General features: G+C 36.6%; 1 protein-coding gene across 1 annotated transcript; it reads left to right on the top strand.

Annotated features, from left to right (window-relative positions):
- Positions 1–10,093: 10,093 nt before the first annotated feature.
- On the top strand, positions 10,094–17,964 carry tbx3b (T-box transcription factor 3b). The gene is made up of 7 exons (XM_053610715.1): positions 10,094–11,023; positions 12,607–12,874; positions 14,244–14,390; positions 14,940–15,016; positions 15,149–15,282; positions 15,958–16,400; positions 17,645–17,964. The coding sequence occupies exons 1-7, from the start codon at positions 10,770–10,772 to the stop codon at positions 17,870–17,872; spliced, it is 1,551 nt and encodes a 516-aa protein (XP_053466690.1). The 5' UTR covers positions 10,094–10,769; the 3' UTR covers positions 17,873–17,964.
- Positions 17,965–19,066: the final 1,102 nt, after the last annotated feature.

Raw genomic sequence — 19,066 nt, 5'->3', positions numbered from 1 at the left:
TATATAATAATACTAATAATAATAATAATAATAATAATAATAATAATCCATCCATCCATCTTCTCCTGCTTACTCCTTTTCAGGGTCACGGGGAACCTGGAGTCTATCCCAGGGAGCATGGGGCACAAGGCGGGGTACACCCTGGACAGGGTGCCAATCCATCACAGGCACACTCACATACACACTCACACACCCATTCATACACTACGGACACTTTAGACACGCCAATCAGCCTACCAGGCATGTCTTTGGACTGGGGGAGGAAACCGGAGTACCCGGAGGAAACCCCCGCAGCACAAACTCCGCACACGCATGGCCCCAGCGGGACTCGAACCCCGGACCCTGGAGTATATTATAATAATAATATACACTTTTAAAAATAAAGGTTCCAATTAGAATCAAAAAGTGGTTTTCACCTTGATGCCACTGGAGGACCCTTTTAAGTTGCACAAAGTTGAACCCTTTACTCTCAAGTTCTTTAGAGAACCGTCTATTTGCTGGTACACAAAAGAACCCAGAAATGGCTCTTCACAGCAGTGCCACAAGGAACCATGCTATCATAAGTTTTTTTTTTGTTTTTTTTTAAATAAAAAAACTCTTAGTTAGTGCTTTTTAAGGAACCAAAGTAAGGTTCTTAAGATACCAGGAGAACCTTTTCCAGTCCCACAGTCCCAGACCTTATAGGGTTCACTTTAACTAGTTAAGGGATAAAACCCTTAAGAACCCATACGTTGCTCTGAAGAACCTATAATGAAACACAAAGAACTTCTTTTAATCTCCAAAGAACCATACAGCTCAACTAAAGAGCCCTATGGAATGAAAAATGGTTCTTGACAAGAAGAAGAAGAAGAAGAAGGTTCTTTGCAGAACCCATGGTGCTGTAAAGAACCATTGAAGAATCTTTATTTTTAAGAGTGTTCAATCTTTCTCACCTAAGAACTCAACAAAACTGTTTGGAATGTTTTGCGTCTGCCTGCGAATGTGTTTCAACGAATCCTTCTGAACTTTGTAGACTATAGACAGCCTCATACCTGGTCTCAACCAGGTCCTTGAGGAGCTGGACACCAGATGTGTCTCTTAAAGAAATACTCCATTTTTTTTTCTCTCAACTTAATCCCTTGGTTAAAAAAAAATAATGCAGCAGCGTGTTTCGAAGTGTTTCTCATTCCACAGCAATTTGCAAATGCGAACATTATTTTAGTTATTACAGTACGACACGTGATTTAATTTTTTTATCCATTCATAGTTACATTTAATGCCGTGGAACGTCCTTGAGACAAATTTCTGTTATCTCTTACATTACAGCAGCTAGAAAGAGTCATTCCCTCACTTTCTCTTGAAGATAATTCGACAATAAAATCAGCTTGTCATGTTATCAAGAAATCCTGAAGACTTTCTCATGACAGACGACTTCCTGTTAGAGACTCGTTCCGTCTTAAATGTCAAAAAAATGATTTCTCTTCAAAAAAAAAACCTTCACATCAACGAGTTTTAAAAAAATATATATACAGTATATATCTTTTTATGTAGAGCGTCCCTGTGAATGAGCCGTTACTTACACCATCTAAACGATTGCTCCATCCATGTTAGCGACATTCTTGTAGAAACACTTTACTCTTACGAACATGTCTGCTGCTCACCTTTTTTAAAAAAACAACCTTGAAAAACTTATTGAATTTACGTGCCTAGGTACTCTCAAGGACGTCGGCTAAACTGCAGAAAAACATCGCCTTCGTGCAAATGAAATTGGCAGTGTTTGGCCCTCATGAGGACAAAAGTAGATGAGTTTGCCCATGCTTGAATCTCTGTTGAAACACTATTGATTACTACTTTGTGACTGTACTTTAAAATTCAAGCCCTGCTGGAAAGGATAGCATAATAAATTCTTTTTTTTTTTTTTTTTTAAAAGACTCAATTTAATTTCCATTCAACGCGCGGCACAATTCATTCACGTAGTGTCCACTTTTGCGGTTTGCTCTACTCTGAAGGTCATTTTTGCTAAGCTATCCTTCTGTGATGAGAGGTATCATTATCTGTGAACCAATTCATGCTTCTGAAACATTTCAGCTCACCACACGTTAACACACCAATAACAATATCCGTTTCTTTTTTCCGGGAAACACAAACACACAAAAGCAACATCAGGAAGGACACGGCATTATCCAAACTGAATAACTCAGCGTGATTGAGTCTCGGATTAATCCAGAGAACTCTGTTCGCAGTTTCCACTTGGTGAATGGGGATGTCATAGCGGATGCTGTTTTGTTCCTCGGTCTGACTAAAAATAGTGTATTCAAGTTGCAAATGCTTACAATTATGAACAACACTTTCAGAGCATGACAAAGCCCTTATTCTTATTTCGACCAGTAGTAGTTTAGTAAATGCTGCACATGTATAGAGTGCTTAACTTCGAATTATATCAAGATTCACCTGGATGTAATGTTCCTTTAAAAGGAAAGGTATATAAACCACCATTTCCTTTTCGAGGGAATGGTACAGTTTAGTTTGAGAGTGTTAGGAAGGACAAAAAAAAATTGAATAATTTTATACAGTGACACGAATTCAATTGAAGTGAATGGACGGGGGGAAAAAAACTGCGTAAGAGCTGTCAAGGTAGAAGATTGTCCGAAATAAGCACCATTTGACCTCCCTCTCTCTTGCGCCTTCTCTGTTTAACTGCATTCTTCTCACCTCCTCAGTCCAAACACGACGGGTCGCACAGGCCTGCTAGTGGAAGACTTTTTATCACACTCCCTCTAAGTACACACTGAGGTGTCTGAGAGAGCGCAGGACTAAAGACTCATTCCACTGTGTCTCTTCTCCTGCTGGATTCTCACCGTCTTCAGCTTTATTCACCACGGAGACAGACCTAAGCATTCAAATCTCGTCCCCGTTGCTATAATCTCAGTGAAGTCTGATCTAATTTCTGATCAAGTAAACTACAGACACCTACTACTCACATTACACATATACTAACATTGCATTTTGGTATGCAATGATAATCTCAGAAGAGTCTGATCTAGTGGCACTCTTGTTTACAATACCGTAGTTGTAGCACAGTCTAATCTAACGATTAAATTGCTTCCAATCTCAGCACGGCCTTCTAGTGACTCGTGATGATTATTTATTTCCAATTTGCAATCTAAACGGTGTTGTTTAGAGAATAACATCATGTTCCCAATATCAGAATCGCGACACAGTCTAATCTAGACACCACGATTTTATTTCCAATATTATACTCTCACAGCACCATGTGCAATGCAATGCCCCCCTCCCCCCCACCCCCAAATATTGTAAACCAAGCACAATCTAATGCAGAATTTTAAGGATTATTTCTAATTCTGTACTTTCAGCACAGTCTAATATAGAGACTGATGTCTTTTTTTTAAATACTGTATTCTCTTGGTTATATATTTATGTGTTTATAATAAAAAAAAACCAACAACAATCTGATATCTCAGAAAATTAACAAAAAACAAACAAACAAAAAACCCTGTAATCTGTAAAACCGAAAGTCATTTCCAATCATACTGTAATATTAGCACAGTCTAATCTAGAGACTAAAGTATTATTTCTCATTCTGTCCTTTCAGCACTGTATAATCTAGATAGTAATAGCTTTTCTTCTTATTCTTCTTCTTCTTTTTTTTTTTTTATATATTTTAATCTCAGCACAGTCTAAGATAGGGTCTAATGTTTTATGTCCAGTAGTGTAATTTTAGCACAGTCTAAACTAGACTAAAGCATTATTTCTCATTCTGTACTATCAACACTTTTAATCTAGACACTGATTGTTTTTTGTTTCAATATTGTAATCCCAGCACTATCTAATCTAGATACTAAAGTAGTGTTTCTCATTCTGTAGGATCATACAGTCTAATCTAGACACTAATAGCTTTTGTCAATATTGTAATCTCAGCACAGTCTATTCTAGACACTAAAGTAGTGGTTCTCATTTTATATTTATATCATAGTCTAATCTAGACACTAATTGCTTTTTACGATATTTTAATCTCAGCACAGTCTAATCTACACACGAAAGTATTGTTTCTCAGGCTGTAGTTTCACCATGGTCTAAACTAGTCACTATTTGCTTTTGTCAAATATTGTAATATCAGCAAAAATCAGTCTAATCTAGAGATATTACATTATTTTCAACAGTGTAATTTCAGGATCTAATTGAGGGGATGAAATTTGATGTCACATAATTTATTTCACAGTTTTATGTCAGCACACTCTGGAGACCAATCTAGAGAGTACCGACATATTTCCAATTCTGTAATCTCAGTACAGTCTAATCTAGAGACTAAAATATTATTTGTGTACTTTCAGCACATTCTAAAAACATTCAAGAGACTAGTCTAGAGTGAGATCTCAGCTCAGTGTAATCTAGGGAGATTTTTTTATATTGTAATTTACTTCTGAAATTCTTGCATTGCACTGACAACCGCATGTTCTTCTATTGACTCAACTTGTTAGTAATTACTTTAATTGCTGAGATTACCTATGGTTTTAGCACAGTCTAATCTAATGATTAATATCTTCTTTGCAATGCAGCAATCCCAACACAGTCTAATCTAGAGAATAAAATCATATTCTCAATAGTAATATTATGTTTAATATTGTGTCTACATTTCATGTGTAATCTTCCCACAGTCTAATTTAGAGACTAAAGTCTTATTTTCAAAACTGTAATCTCAGTAATGTCTTTACAACCTCAGCACAGTCTAATCTGCTGACTATCATCTGATTTTCAATTATGCAATATCAGGACAGTCTAATACTTCTCAGCACAATCTAATCTACAAAATGTAATCTAAACACAATCTAATCTGGGGAATAATGTCTTATTTCAAACGTTTAAGTATAATCTCTCGAGGAATCTAAGCACTGTCTAATGTAATGACTAATGTCTTATTTTCAGTGATGCAATCTCAATCGCCAATTGTTATTGGGATAGGCTCTGGAGCCAGCGGATCCAAACCTGACCTGGATAAATCTCTGACTGAAAGTGAAAGTCAGACTCTCAATACTGTCTAATCTAAAGACTAACTTCTTCTTCTTTTTTTTTTTATCTCTAATGGTGTAGCCTCATCACAGTCTAATCTAGAAAATACTACTCACAGCTCTCAATACATTTCAGTTAACAGGAGGGCACTTGCCACCAGGTGATGATGTCACAGATATCAGATGGACAATCCAGCATCCCAGTCCCCACCCCCTTGGCTGGGTCCAATTTCATTCCGTTCCTTTTGAAGTGACACAAAAAGCACTCTGGGTTTTCCCTCACCCACATGCCAGGAAAAGACTGGCTTGTTATTAGTGGACTGCTGGGGATTGGCACAGCTGCCCTATAAGCCCGTGTGTGTATGTGTGTGAGTGTGAGTGTGTATGTGTGTATTTCTCTCAATGCCGGTGGTACTCCAGGGAGCTGCTGAGTGATATAAAGTTGTTATGAAAGGCTGGGTGTGAAATGGCTGAGATGTTTTTTTTTTGACGTAGGTAACGCTTATGGACACAGAGTTGCTTGGGCATGTGGGAGCAAACAAAACTTTTACATCGGAAGGCATTATTTCTGCAGCTTTGTAACCAAACTCTACTGTGTTTTTATCACAAGAACGTTCTGAATAGAGAATGTAACCAGAACACATGGTTTGGACAGGTGTTAGTAAGAAAAACGGACAGAATCTTGTTCATGAAATATAAGTTGAAATATAAAATGGTATTACTTTTTGATGGAATAAAAATTATTGCACCCAAGGGCCCATTTAACAGCATGGCTGGAATAAAAAAAAGAAAAAAAAAAAAGAAAAGTTAAGCATAGCTCCCTAAGGGAAATCCGGGATAATCCAGATTCCGGCACTGTTCCAATCCCCCGCCTCTTTCTTATTTTTGACAACAGAGGTGGCCTTGAATTCAAGGCCCCATGCGTGGTCTGACTGGCATATTGAGCCAGACATTTCACATTTCATACAATAGAGAAAAAAAATATAACACCCTCCTCTCCAGTTTCGTGGAATAGGTTTTGTGCTGGTGATCGGGAAGGAAGCGAGATAAACAAAGGGAATGGAGAGATGTGTTGGATTCCTAAAATACATACAAAATCTACACAGTTTTTGGCTTTGTCTTATCATAATAAATCCTTGAAAGATTAAATGTTAACATAGTCAAAATGGACAATATAAAAGCTTTCCGTTGGTGAGAGCCGGATAGATATATGAGATCTGCCAGTGATGATCAGTAATATGTGTGGATATGTGAGGAAAACGTCACAGATGAGGAAATACAATGAGCTGGGAGACTTTGCACTCTAAACCCAAAGGCAAACTCCACTGTAATAAAAAGCTGTAACTCAATATATCACCTAATCCCAATTAACGGCATAGAACGGTACGACTCCTGCCCTCGTGAAATTAAAACAGTTCTTGGCACAGTCAATCTGCCACTCACGCCAGCTGATCTCAGACCTGCTTTATTAAATGTAAGAGAATTTAATTCCAACAGTTTCTCAGTGCCGGTTGCAGATCAGAGTCAGTGAGTGGAGGTAGCTAAAAAAGTCTTTTTTATTCAGGTTTATAGAGAGAAAAAAAAAATCAATCAGCAAAACCAGAAAACGTCTAGAAGCAGACTCAGAAGTTGGAGTCTTCGAAATGCTGTAATGGCAAACCACAGAAAAAAACAAAGAAGCTAAGAAGATGCAAGGAGACATGTTAAATTAGAACAGTGACTGTGGGTGTGAACGTGGCCATGGATGTGGTGGAGCTGGATCAGAAAGCAGTAAGTAAACAGGAAGCTTTTTTAAAAACGAGGTTCTGAGAGTACAGCCCTGAAAAACTGCTAAAAATAAAATGCCACGGCTTTGACCTCGATATGGAAAGCTGTTCTATTTCTAAACCATTCTCTTACAGACTAATACATTACATTCTTTACTTATGAGCGTATGTCCGTTTTCAAAACGTTGCAGTGCACAAGTATGTAGACGATTCTCAAGCAAACTTTGTGTGCATTTTATGTAAACTGTAAACACCTTCAGTGTCGGGGGTTCGATTCCCGCTGTGGCCCTGTGTGTGCGGAGTTTGCATGTTCTCCCTGTGCTTCAGGGGTTTCCTCCGGGTACTCCGGTTTCCTCCCCCAGTCCAAAGACATGCGCTGTAGGTTGATTGGCATGTCCAAAGTGTATGGATGGGTGTGTGAGTGTGTATGTGATTGTGCCCTGTGATGGACTGGCACCCCGTCCAGGGTGTACCTCGCCTTGTGCCCGATGCTCCCTGCGATAGGCTCCAGATTTGCCGCAACCCAGTAAGGATACACGGTACAGAAAATGGATGGATGGATGGATGGATGGATGGATATCCCAGTCAGTCTTTACCAGTTGATTGCTGATATTCTTACAAGTACTTTATGTGCTGGAACTTTTTCCAGCAATGTACATTTCTTTATGCAAATTAGGTTTTGTCTAATTAATTATGCATTCATTTGTTATATTTATATAAATATATTTATTTCAGTCTGCAGTCTAAACAATATTGGTTTCAAAATACAATGTGGATGAATGTGTTTCCACTCTAGCTAGTTTATAGGATAATAAAGTTTATAAAGTTAATTATCATTTATATATTTTGTGATGACACATATAATGACTTTGTATATACTATACTTACACTCTTTTAACAGTACCTCATCTGAAATATACAGACCTCCGTCCATCCATCCATCTTCTACCGCTTACTCCTTCTTCAGGGTCGCGGAAATATACAGACCTGCTGGTATTAAATACCATCCTTCATTTTTGGGAAGTAGTTCAGGATGAGTATGACTCAGTGCTCTCTGGCAGGTGTTTTACGGCATGACGGTTGGTTTTGTCTTGTAGTTAAAGGAATGGAGATTGATTAGACCTGGGGGACGTCAGGAGGAGGAGAAACTCAGGTTTATTTCCCTAAATAGCCAATAAGTGGGAGCAGTGTGAGTTTATGTACTGGACATATATCAGTCTCACGCTTCATGTTGTACCTCATTGGGCTTATTGGGATAAACACTCCCATCCAAAACGATTGGAATGGCATGGCCAATTCATTTGTTGGCCCTATACACCAAGATATTTGGGTTTGAGATAAAAATCAATCAATCAGTCAATCAATCATATTTATTTACAGAGCACATTTAAAGTGCTGTACAATATAACAATAATTACATAAACAAACAGCAGAGTAAATGATAAGTACTATAGTAAAAAGAAAATAAATCACAATGATCACGGAATAGTGAAAGCCAGGGGAAATGAGTATGTCTTTAGGGCAGATTTAAAAGATGAGATAGAAGGGGCAAGTCTGATATGATAGGGTAGACTTTTCCAAAGTTTTGGACCGGCAATCACGACGGAGCGCTCGCCTCGTTTTTGGAGTCTAGATCTGGGTACAGTGAGTAAACCAAGGTCACAAGATGGCAGCGTTCTAGAGGGAGTGTACGGGTGGAGCAAATCAGTCAGATACTGACGGGCCAAGTTATTGAGGGCTTTGTAAACAAACAATAAAATTTTAAAATCAATTCTACACGTAACAGGAAGCCAGTGTAGATTGATTAAGATAGGTGTAACGGGCTTGTATTTACGAGTCCCCATGAGAAGTCTGGCAGCTGCTTATTGCACCAGCTGTAAACAGGAGAGGGAAGACTGAGAGACACTGTAGTAAAAGCGAATTGCAATAATCTAAACTAGATGTTACAAGAGCATGAATCACGGATTGAAAGTTGCGCAAAGATTAAAAGGATAAAAAGATGGATGTGAGATAAGAGTTTAGGATTTCAGCTTTTATTACCTGGTATTTACATCTAGACGTGTTAAACAACACAAAACATAGAACCTTTTGTATCAGACCAACCAATGATTGTAATTTTTGTTTTTTTACTTCTCAGCTCTCACAATGTTTCTGTCATCAGCTGTTGTTTTTTTCCTCGGCCGACCCATTCGCTGTCTGCTGCTCAGTACACCAGTGGTTTCTTTCTTTTCCAGAACACTCCAAATTGTTGTATCGGCTATTCCCAATGTTTGTGCAATGCCTCTGACTGATTTACACTCTTTTCAGGTGAAACTGAAGGCTAAAACCAAGAGGAGATGTTCAGAGCTATTTACTGTATAAACGATCGATCTAACAGGACCAATGTTCCAATATTTGTTCCAAATATTGATCCAACGTGTTCCAATATTTTTGCTCGCCTACAAATCAGGTCGTCTGATACAAAACGTGCTGTGTTCTATATCGTTGAACACATCTATATATCTAAATACCAGGAAATACAAGCTGAAATGCTAAACTCTCATATCATATTCACCTTCTGATCTCAAACCCAAATGTCTTCAGTCAACAGCAAAAACAAATGAATTGGCCTTGCCGTTCCAATTGTTTTGGAGGGCACTGTACATTAACTTTTAAATGTGTGGACGTAAAAATGCAGAAAATGCAAGAATATTTAACTGAATCATAAAGATTCAATTGTGTCAGAAATGGTTAAAGTTTATTTTTCATTTAAAAAAGAAGAAGAAGAAGATTACTACTCTCTTTAAAGGGGGATATGTACTACTTCCTTGATTTTTTAAAAAAAAGTTCACACATTTCATGTTATTTATTTGCTTTTTTAGCATTTTTTTTTACTATTATTAATTTTTACTATTTATGTATAATCAGATATATTACACGGTGATATCAAAACAAACAAACAAACAAACAAACAAGCATACTGTGTACATACTGTATTTGGGGAATATTTGGAGAGAGAGAGAGAGGGAGAGCTGCAATGCTAAATCCTAAATACTAATCCTTTTCCCCATGCATGATCACATATAACATTTATAATGATAATATAACATGTAAAATACAATATAACATAATGATAATAACATTTAATATTATTACAATTATCATAACTATTATTATTATTATTATTATTATTATTATTATTAGTAGTAGTAGTAGTAGTAATTAGCAGTAGTATGTATACAATCATACATAACACATGTTGAAATCCTGAAACCACGTGATTCTCTCCCAGCCGGGATCCTTACTAAATATCATGCGTACTATTTTGGACTATTTCGTTAGTGCGGAAGTAGTCTGTAACCATACTCAGTTACAGTACTGCAAAAGTTCATAGGGCTCGTTTTAAAACTATATCCTATTAAGTACGTAAGTGTGAGTTTTATTTTTGTATTTAAAAGTCACGCCGTAACGTGTTTCAGTCTATTAATTCAGTCTCTTGTAAGTAGTACGGAAGTGTCCTGTAGTCATGGCGACTAGCGAGCGCGCCACTGATGACGTAGTGACGTAGTGTTCCATTTTGCCATACAGTTTTGCCATAAGTGTCGGTTTATACAGCGCCTGTGTGATGTTGACTAGCCACGCCCTGCTCGAACGCGATTGGTTCGTGCGCGTCCCCCCCCCAGGGAGCCAATCAGAAAGTGCCGTCTTTAGTCCAGTTTAAACTCCAGCTGGACTGTGATGAGGAGAAGAGGTGACCCTTCTCCTTTCCCAGCACTAACTCTTTTTCTTGGTCTCCTCATTTTTCTTCAGGAATAAATCATGCTAAAGAGGGTTTAAGAGGTTTTTTTTTTTTTTTTTAAAAAGACTTAGGGGATTTAGGACACATCTTGAAGAAACAACTCCATGTGCACAGAGACTCATATATTTTTTTTGCTTGTTTGCAGAACTGACACTACAAAAGATTTTTTTTTTTTTTTAAAGTGATTTTATTTTGGTTCTTTGGATCATCCAGGTGAACATGGCGTACCATGCACCGTTTTTTCCTCTGCTGGGGTGTGGGAGGCCTCTGATGGAGCAGATCACTGGGAGCAGCATCATCATCTCCAGCCCTTCATCTTCATCATCATCTATTCATCATCACCTCCAGCATTTGGAGAAAGAGGAAGAGGAGGAGGAGGAGGAGGAAGAGCCGGTGGTGCGCCTGGAGGGCCTGGAGCTGTGGAGGCAGTTCCACCGGATCGGCACTGAGATGGTCATCACAAAGTCAGGGAGGTAAACAAGCAAACAAACCAATAAACAAACATGACGGACGCACTTCTGTTAAATATGCATGAAAACCAGTACCTGCGTCAGTGTGCGTAATTTTTAGAATTATTAAAGAAGCGGTGTGGGATTTGCAGTAACATAATGCTCATGTGTGTGTTTCCCCAAACGTTTAACACTTACAACTCTAACTTATGAGCTTAGAGATAGTAATTCAACCGTAACTTCACCATGGAGAAATGAGAAAATACATACAAGTTTCATGTTCTAACTTTAAGAAGTACTGAAAAGTCCTGTGTGAGAGTCAGATTTATATATGCAATATACGACATATGAGTTATAAATGTATCTGTCAGTATAATAGTTCACCCAGATAGTCTAATTAAGTCTAATTAAAAAAAAAAAAAAAGTTGTTCAGGTTGTTCCGTTGACTGTTGTCTAAGTTTTTTTTTTTTTTAATGATTGAAGATGCAATGTGGAATTTTGCACATACAGTATAAACACATCTCTCAGAAGAACATCTCTGAATACCTATAACTCAATCTTATATAAATTTAAGCTAAAGTTCCCGTCGTACATTGTTGATAATTATTACGAATTTAAGTCAAATTTGACGCCTTTTACGTTGTTCAGTTCACCCCTATGACTTTTGTTCAACGTTTTCCGTAACTATTAAAGATGCAGTATGGCACCTGTACATAATAAACACAACCCTCAGAGTAACTCAAACCTAAATAACAATATATCAAAAATTATATTAAATTTATTATGTTATGTTTCATCTTTGATAATTACTGAACGTGTAAGTGAAATTTACACGCACATTCTTTAATTCAAATAATTCAAATACACTGTTAAAAAATATTTTAAAAAAGCAACATGACACAAGTAATTTATAAACATGTCTAGTTTTTTTTTTTTTTTTTTTTTAATGTAAGCAAAAGTTCCCATGTTTCCCATGTTGTAAGTTAAATTCCCACAGTTTTCTCATATGACTTGCAGTTCATTGTTAAATGAACCATACAGCCATACAGACTTCATATAAATCTATAATGAACTTTTTCACACTATCTGTTGTTACCCAGATGAGGATGGGTTCCCTTCTGAGTCGGGTTCCTCTCAAGGTTTCTTCCCCTTAAAACATCTTAGGGAGTTTTTCCTTGCCACCGTCGCCACTCAGTGGCTTGCTCAGTTGGGATAAATTCGCACCTTTAATATCTGTATACCATGTTGATATTTCTGTAAAGCTGCTTTGAGACAATGTCTATTGTAAAAAGCGCTATACAAATAAAATTGAATTGAATTGAATTGAATTAAATATTGTTCATAAATATTAAAGATGCGATATGGTACCTATAACTCACCGCTTATAAACGTGTCTCTCTAAGTAACACTGCTGATAATCATCTCAGGAGACGATAAAGGATAATTAGCAACTGTACAAATTACATTCGTACACAAGCTATAGGTTTCATACTGCATCTCTAATAAATACCGAAGAACACAATGCGTTAATCAAAATGTCCAGAGAGTTGGTCCTCTCTCAGACTAACACAGCCGTGTTTTCTTGTTCTGTGCTCGGCGTCTACGAGGCGGATGTTTCCTCCGTTGCGTGTGCGCTGCAGCGGTTTGGACCGGAGAGCGAGCTATGTGCTGCTGATGGACATCGTGTCGTCGGACGGCTGCAGGTACAAGTTTCATCACTCGCGCTGGACGGTGGCGGGAAAAGCCGACCCGGAGCTGCCCAAGCGCATGTACGTTCACCCGGAGAGCCCGGCCTCCGGAGAGCACTGGATGTCCCGAGTGGTGACGTTTCACAAGCTGAAACTGACCAACAACATCTCGGATAAACACGGATTTGTGAGTAACAACAACGCCAAATAGTATGAGCTCGGGTTTCTGTCTGTGTCGAGTTACTCTGGGTTTACTCTGCGCTCTCCAGTTTCCTCCGATCTCTACATTACTCAAGTACAAGATTAATTAGACTTTTTATAGTCAGTAAATGACAGCTACGATTTTCAAATGTTGCCAGTTAAGCCAGCTAAATTAAATTTAATGCAAATACAATGAAAATTAAAATGGTTTAGATTTTATAAAGATTATATATATATATATATATATATATATATATATATATATATATATATATATATATATTTAATTTGGGTAAATTTCAAACACAAGTGCGCTATAATCACATTAGACTGTTATCCTGTTTGTCACAGGCTGGTATCCCGTAAAAAGCATAATGTACAATGCAGCAGATGCGATGAGCGCAATAGTTTGCACACCCTTAGGACAAAATCATTATTAGGGTTTACAACAACAATAACAGCAACAACAACAACAACAACAACAACAGCAGCAACAACAATCTATACATCACTTCACAGTTGATATCTTCCTTTCTGAATCTTATATAAATATTCTTTAAGAACTTCTTTGCCCCACTGTTTGACTTTATTTCTGCCTTCAAACTCGTAAATTCTGTCAGCAATTCCTTTTTTCCATCCAGGATCAAAGGACGCAAACCTTTGTGGTAATAAATTAAGTAATACAAGCCTTTATTAATATTAAAACTAGTTTAAAAGGCAATGCATCTTAACAATATACAATTTAATACACAATGCGTAATTTATATAAAAAATGTTATACTGTCTCATGTTATACTACACATTTATCCCATGTTTATTTATTACTTTCGTGAGCTGAACATCTGAATGCACTTTGTGTGGAAACCCAACAATTTGCTGAGTAATAATTTGGATACTTGCGTGAAATCTGTGTAGTTATTTGTGTTTGGTTTCGGAGGAAATGAATATTATAGCAGTGTAGTAGTTGCAGTGTTTGTTGTAAACATGTAAACATGTTGCTTTCGTATTCATAATCCTGTAAGTTCGTTCCCTTTTGTTCAGAGTAATGTTAGTGTAACAAGTGCATCAGTATGATGAAGAAATGAGAATGAAGAAATATTTATATACGATAAAATCACACAAAAAATGTTATTTCCATGGCCAATAGGTTTGTTAAATAATCAGCACAGTAGAATTTTTTAAAGAGGAGAATGAATCATTGAAAGCAGGGTTTCTACATGATGAATGGCTGAAATCAGTAAGAGTAAGAGCGATCCTTTTAACAAGTGTAAAAAAAAAAATGTGCATCTGTAAGCGGATACTGTGGGAAAAAAGAAAACCATGACTTTTTTTTTGTATTTATATACTTGTTCCAGACCATTTTGAACTCCATGCATAAATACCAGCCGCGGCTGCACGTGGCGAGAGCTGATGATCTCCTCAAACTTCCCTACAGTGCGTTTAGGACCTTCCTGTTTCCTGAGACCGAGTTCATCGCCGTCACTGCTTACCAGAACGACAAGGTTTCTCTCTTACCAGCTTCACCAGCTTCATTCATAATAATAATAATAATAATAATAATAATAATAATAATAATAATAATAACAATCATATAAATTCTTCTTCTTCTTTTTATTATTATGTAGTAACAATAGTGAAGTGTGCTATGGTTATATTATAACTTATAATTATTATATTATAGTACATTATTATATATAATGGGTCATACATATTTGTTCTAATGTAATTTAATTTAGTTTTGGAAATAAATTCATTTACTTTGGAAATTAACAATGTTTAAATCTGTACACACACACACACACACACACATATATATATATATATAGTCATGAGGTGTAACATTGTCTTTTGGTACTTTTTACTGTACGTCATTAACGTGATCATGGACACATGATCATATAGTAGGTCAATTACTTATGTAGCATATTTATATAGTTATTATGTAATTACATATTTATTATTTCAAGTGATAAAATTCAGCACACCGATTATAACAAAGAGAGGCACTGAACCGATATTTTACAACGTGTCTTATGTTTTATGTTGAACAGATAACGCAGCTGAAAATCGATAATAATCCGTTCGCGAAGGGATTCCGGGACACGGGAAACGGGAGGAGGGAGAAAAGGTCAGAATTTGGCATGAATTAATGTAGCTCAGGTCCAAACAAACAAAAAAAATAATTGTGGTTAAATGAATGAATAAATAAATTAAATTTAAAAAATTAATGAATTGATAAAAAAAAAAAATGTTCCATTAGAAAACCTGTAATGCTGCAGTTCAAGGCCAGAGATGTGGAGCAGAATAAAGACGGCGGATCCTCAGATAATTTGTCCTCCGATCGTCCCGGCCATTTCCTCCAAGTTCCAACTATCGCAACGTCCACATTGAAAGGTTACAAATTTCTTCTTCTTCTCCTTCATACTGTTGTTGTTGTTGTTCTGATTAAATTATTGAATCATCACATGGTTTGTCTGTTAATTATTCTGAACGATTATGAGGTAATACACCCCATAATGACAATAAACGAAATGCTAGAAATGAATAATGTATGTAAGGTAAACAAATAAATAAATACGTCTGTAAAATAAAGGAATAAGGAATGAAATGCATGAATGAATGAACAGATAGTAGAAAAGAGATAAGATAAAGAAATAAGTTTAGCGGTAAGAAGTGCAAAAATAAAATCATAAATAATGAAATATGTAAACAAACAAACAAACAAACAAATAAATGGATTGATAAATGGATAGTTAGACAATAGATAGACAAATACATAGATATAAATAAATAAAAAATAAATATAAATGTACATACAAAAAATAAATAAATAACAAGTGATTACAATGGTTAAATAGAGAGACAATGGATAAGTAACTACGTAGATAGATAGATAGATAGATAGATAGATAGATAGACAGACAGATAGATAGATAGTTAGACAGATAGATAGATAGATAGATAGATAGATAAAAATACCTAAATATACAATAATAAATGAATAAACATTCAAACAAGCAAATAAATAAACAATATGCCACTGACATGCGTGTGTGATTTCTGGTGCAGATCTCTGCGAGAGTGACAGTGAGAGTGACGCAGAATTGGAGAGCTCGAACCATCCGTCCAAACTGGACTCCAGAGAAACCTCCACCACCAGCCACCAGCTGAAAGACATTCGGCCAATCAGAGGCAGCACGACAGATAAACGTAGCATTGAGAAGCACGTGTTAGACCTGAACGCCGTCCCTCTGCATGCTGAACACCTCACACGGACTCTGGGCGAGTGTTTCCTTCATCGCTGCTGCTTTGCAGGACACCAGCTCCTCGCCGGCGCGAGAAGAACGTCTCGCTTTCTGCCAAACCAGAACTGTGTGAACTTCTGGACGGCTGGCGCACCAGCTGCTGGAGAAAGCATCAGGGGCTGCAGCTACGGCGCCACGGAGACTTCACACCGGGGCATTCTGGGAAATTTCCCACTGGGCCTTCAGCAACCTGAAACCACCTCGCAGGTACGATTTCATTGGCACGTTCCTGGATTCTAATAAGAATTTTGATTTGTGGAAATAAATTGCATTCCTAAGTTAATTGCTGAAACAACTGTATCAGTATCTCAGTGCGTCCATGACAATCCACATATTAATACTGTGATCAAATATCACCATGCATCAGGTATCATTATGCATAAAAAATAAAATTGACAAAAATAAATAAATAAAACACATAATAATAATAATAATAATAATAATAATAATAAATACTTTTTGTGGTCTAATACACAATACACACAAGGTCAAATATTGATATATTGTATATTACAGATACTTTAAAAAAACAATTTCTAATACTTTTTAAAGACCTCATTTATAGTGATGATATGCCAAATATAAAAACACTTAAGCTGACCGTGTAAGGTATTTCTGGTGCAGTCTAAAGGAGGAGAATATCCAAAAAAATAATAAAAGAAAGTGGTAACATTTTACAATACGGTTCCTTATTTACTGCTTAAGTAGTTATGTACTGCTATGTTGACTAAAGTGTGATGCTTCAGTAACTAATATTAAATTACCATCATGACAAAGCCGTAATGACTCTTAAGGCATTCCATACATAAAATCAAATATCAGTCTAAGACTTTTTATACGCTCACGAATAAGCCATAACAATACCTCCGCATCACTCGGCAACACTGTGACGTCACGGCGCGGATCTGTATTTCATTTACAATCGTTTATATTTAAAATGATATCCGTGTGCTGAAAAACATGATGAAATATCGACATTAAATTGTAAGACGCGGGTGTTTTAAGGCAGCGTGCAGTTCATTGTGTGTATCGATATTTCAAAATGATGCTGAAATAGACAAATTTTTAAATGATAAAGTGTTGGGTTTTTAAAAAAAAAAATACAAAAAGATTTGTGTGTTGTCTGCAAAGAACTGAAAAAAATAACATAAATAAATGACTAAACAAGCAAGCAAACAAACTTAAGTTATGTATTTTGAGCCAAGCCAAATATTCACATCTATAAATAATAATATACTTATAAAATTTGACAAAAAAACCAATAGCAAATATGTAATTATAGCCAAATAAACATGATTTATATGTATATAAATATTGATGCTGTATTGGCATCGTACACATTGTAAATTTTACCTGAACGCTTCGGGATTATGATTTGTGAAATAATTTTCATAAGTATTAAACATTCATTTTGTACTGAATTGAATTATTATTATTTTTTAAATATTCAGGCTCTGATCATCTCTCACTGTTACCCGTATAACTGTATGCTGGCGGCTCCGTGGACTCAGCGAGTGCCCGCTCCTGCTGTGAGCCACCGGCCTCGCTGTACACCGTACCCGCTCCCACACGCCTCACACACACACCCGCTGCAGCCCAAACGCCACGCTACCGCCCGACTCGAGCCCGAGAGCAAAGTCAGCAGGGGTCAGAGGTCACCGACGCCACCTTCCAGCTAAACGACGTTACGCTGATTTAAAGTGAACTGAACAGCAATAAAATATCATACCTGTGACTGAAGTGTGGAACTCGAATCCCTGGGGAAACGCTCTTGATCCTAAATCACTCACCTGTAAAGGTTGGTGGGGGGGTGGGGGGAGAGGGGGGGGGTGGTGTAACAGGGTAAGACAAGCCACATCTTGTTAACTGAATATTTATTAAACTTTAAATGCACAGGACAGTACAGTCTGAGCTGTTTGAAATAAAAGGATTTAGCTACAGCGCCGTTTTGCTTTTTTGCACTTTACAGAATCATTCTGGACCAAAACCGAAAAAAAAAAAAACGCTGTGAGGACATAAACGTCACATGACACAGACACAACTGGTTGAAATGGAACTTGATTCAGAGTTGATTCGGAGTCAGATTCAAAAATTCAGTTTTGTATATCATAGTATTAAAAAAAACAGTATTATGTTGGTAAAGTGTGAAGATGTTTCAGCTTTTGTGGAAATGATCTTCACAAGTGTGTTTTGATTGTCCTGACTTATTAGTGGTATTACATACTATAAAGTTTAAGAAAAATATTATATATCTATGTTTGATAGACAGCAGCACAAAGCTGTCTGAAATTCTAAACTCTGTCTAATAGAAAATATTCCGTGGGCAGTTTTGTGCACTGTGTACTTATTTTAAAGTACGTTATGGGGATATATTATTTATATATATAGAGAAGTTTATAAGTTGTGTTCTTTTTCATCATAAAATCTTCAAATGAGCCCAAATGACTAAAATAATAAAGAATTTTATTTGGAGCGGCTTGCCTTCCCCTGTTCTCCTCCACACTCTGACTGTGACTAATCTGTAATAAATTCAAACTGAATAAATGTCAATGTAAATTATGAAGATTAGGCTATTTATTATTTACCATTTGGCAGATGTGTGTGCATGAGATATGGAAGTGGATTTGTTGCCAAATAAAGCGTATGGCTTTGTATATAGGACTCTGTGTGTGTGTGATTCTGTTACTGTCACATTGCAACAGCGCTGCTGGAAGTTATTGACTATACTTTAGCACCAAGTTTTGCTACATGTCTTGATATTATATATATATATATACATATATATATATATATATATATATATATATATATATATATATATATATATATATATATATATATATACATATTTTCTTAATTGCCATAATATTGTG

This window comes from Ictalurus furcatus, chromosome 22 (genome assembly GCF_023375685.1).
Source record: "Ictalurus furcatus strain D&B chromosome 22, Billie_1.0, whole genome shotgun sequence".
NCBI lineage: Eukaryota > Metazoa > Chordata > Actinopteri > Siluriformes > Ictaluridae > Ictalurus > Ictalurus furcatus.
The sequence above is the reverse complement of the archived record's forward strand: the minus strand, read 5'-3'. Positions and strand labels throughout refer to the sequence as shown.

Coding starts and splice junctions, on each gene's coding strand:
- tbx3b (XM_053610715.1), top strand. CDS start 10,770: ATGGCGTACCATGCACCGTTTTTTCCTCTGCTGGGGTGTGGGAGGCCT. Junction 12,875..14,243: donor TCTCGGATAAACACGGATTT/GTGAGTAACAAC, acceptor TACTTGTTCCAG/ACCATTTTGAACTCCATGCA. Junction 15,283..15,957: donor CGCAACGTCCACATTGAAAG/GTTACAAATTTC, acceptor TTTCTGGTGCAG/ATCTCTGCGAGAGTGACAGT.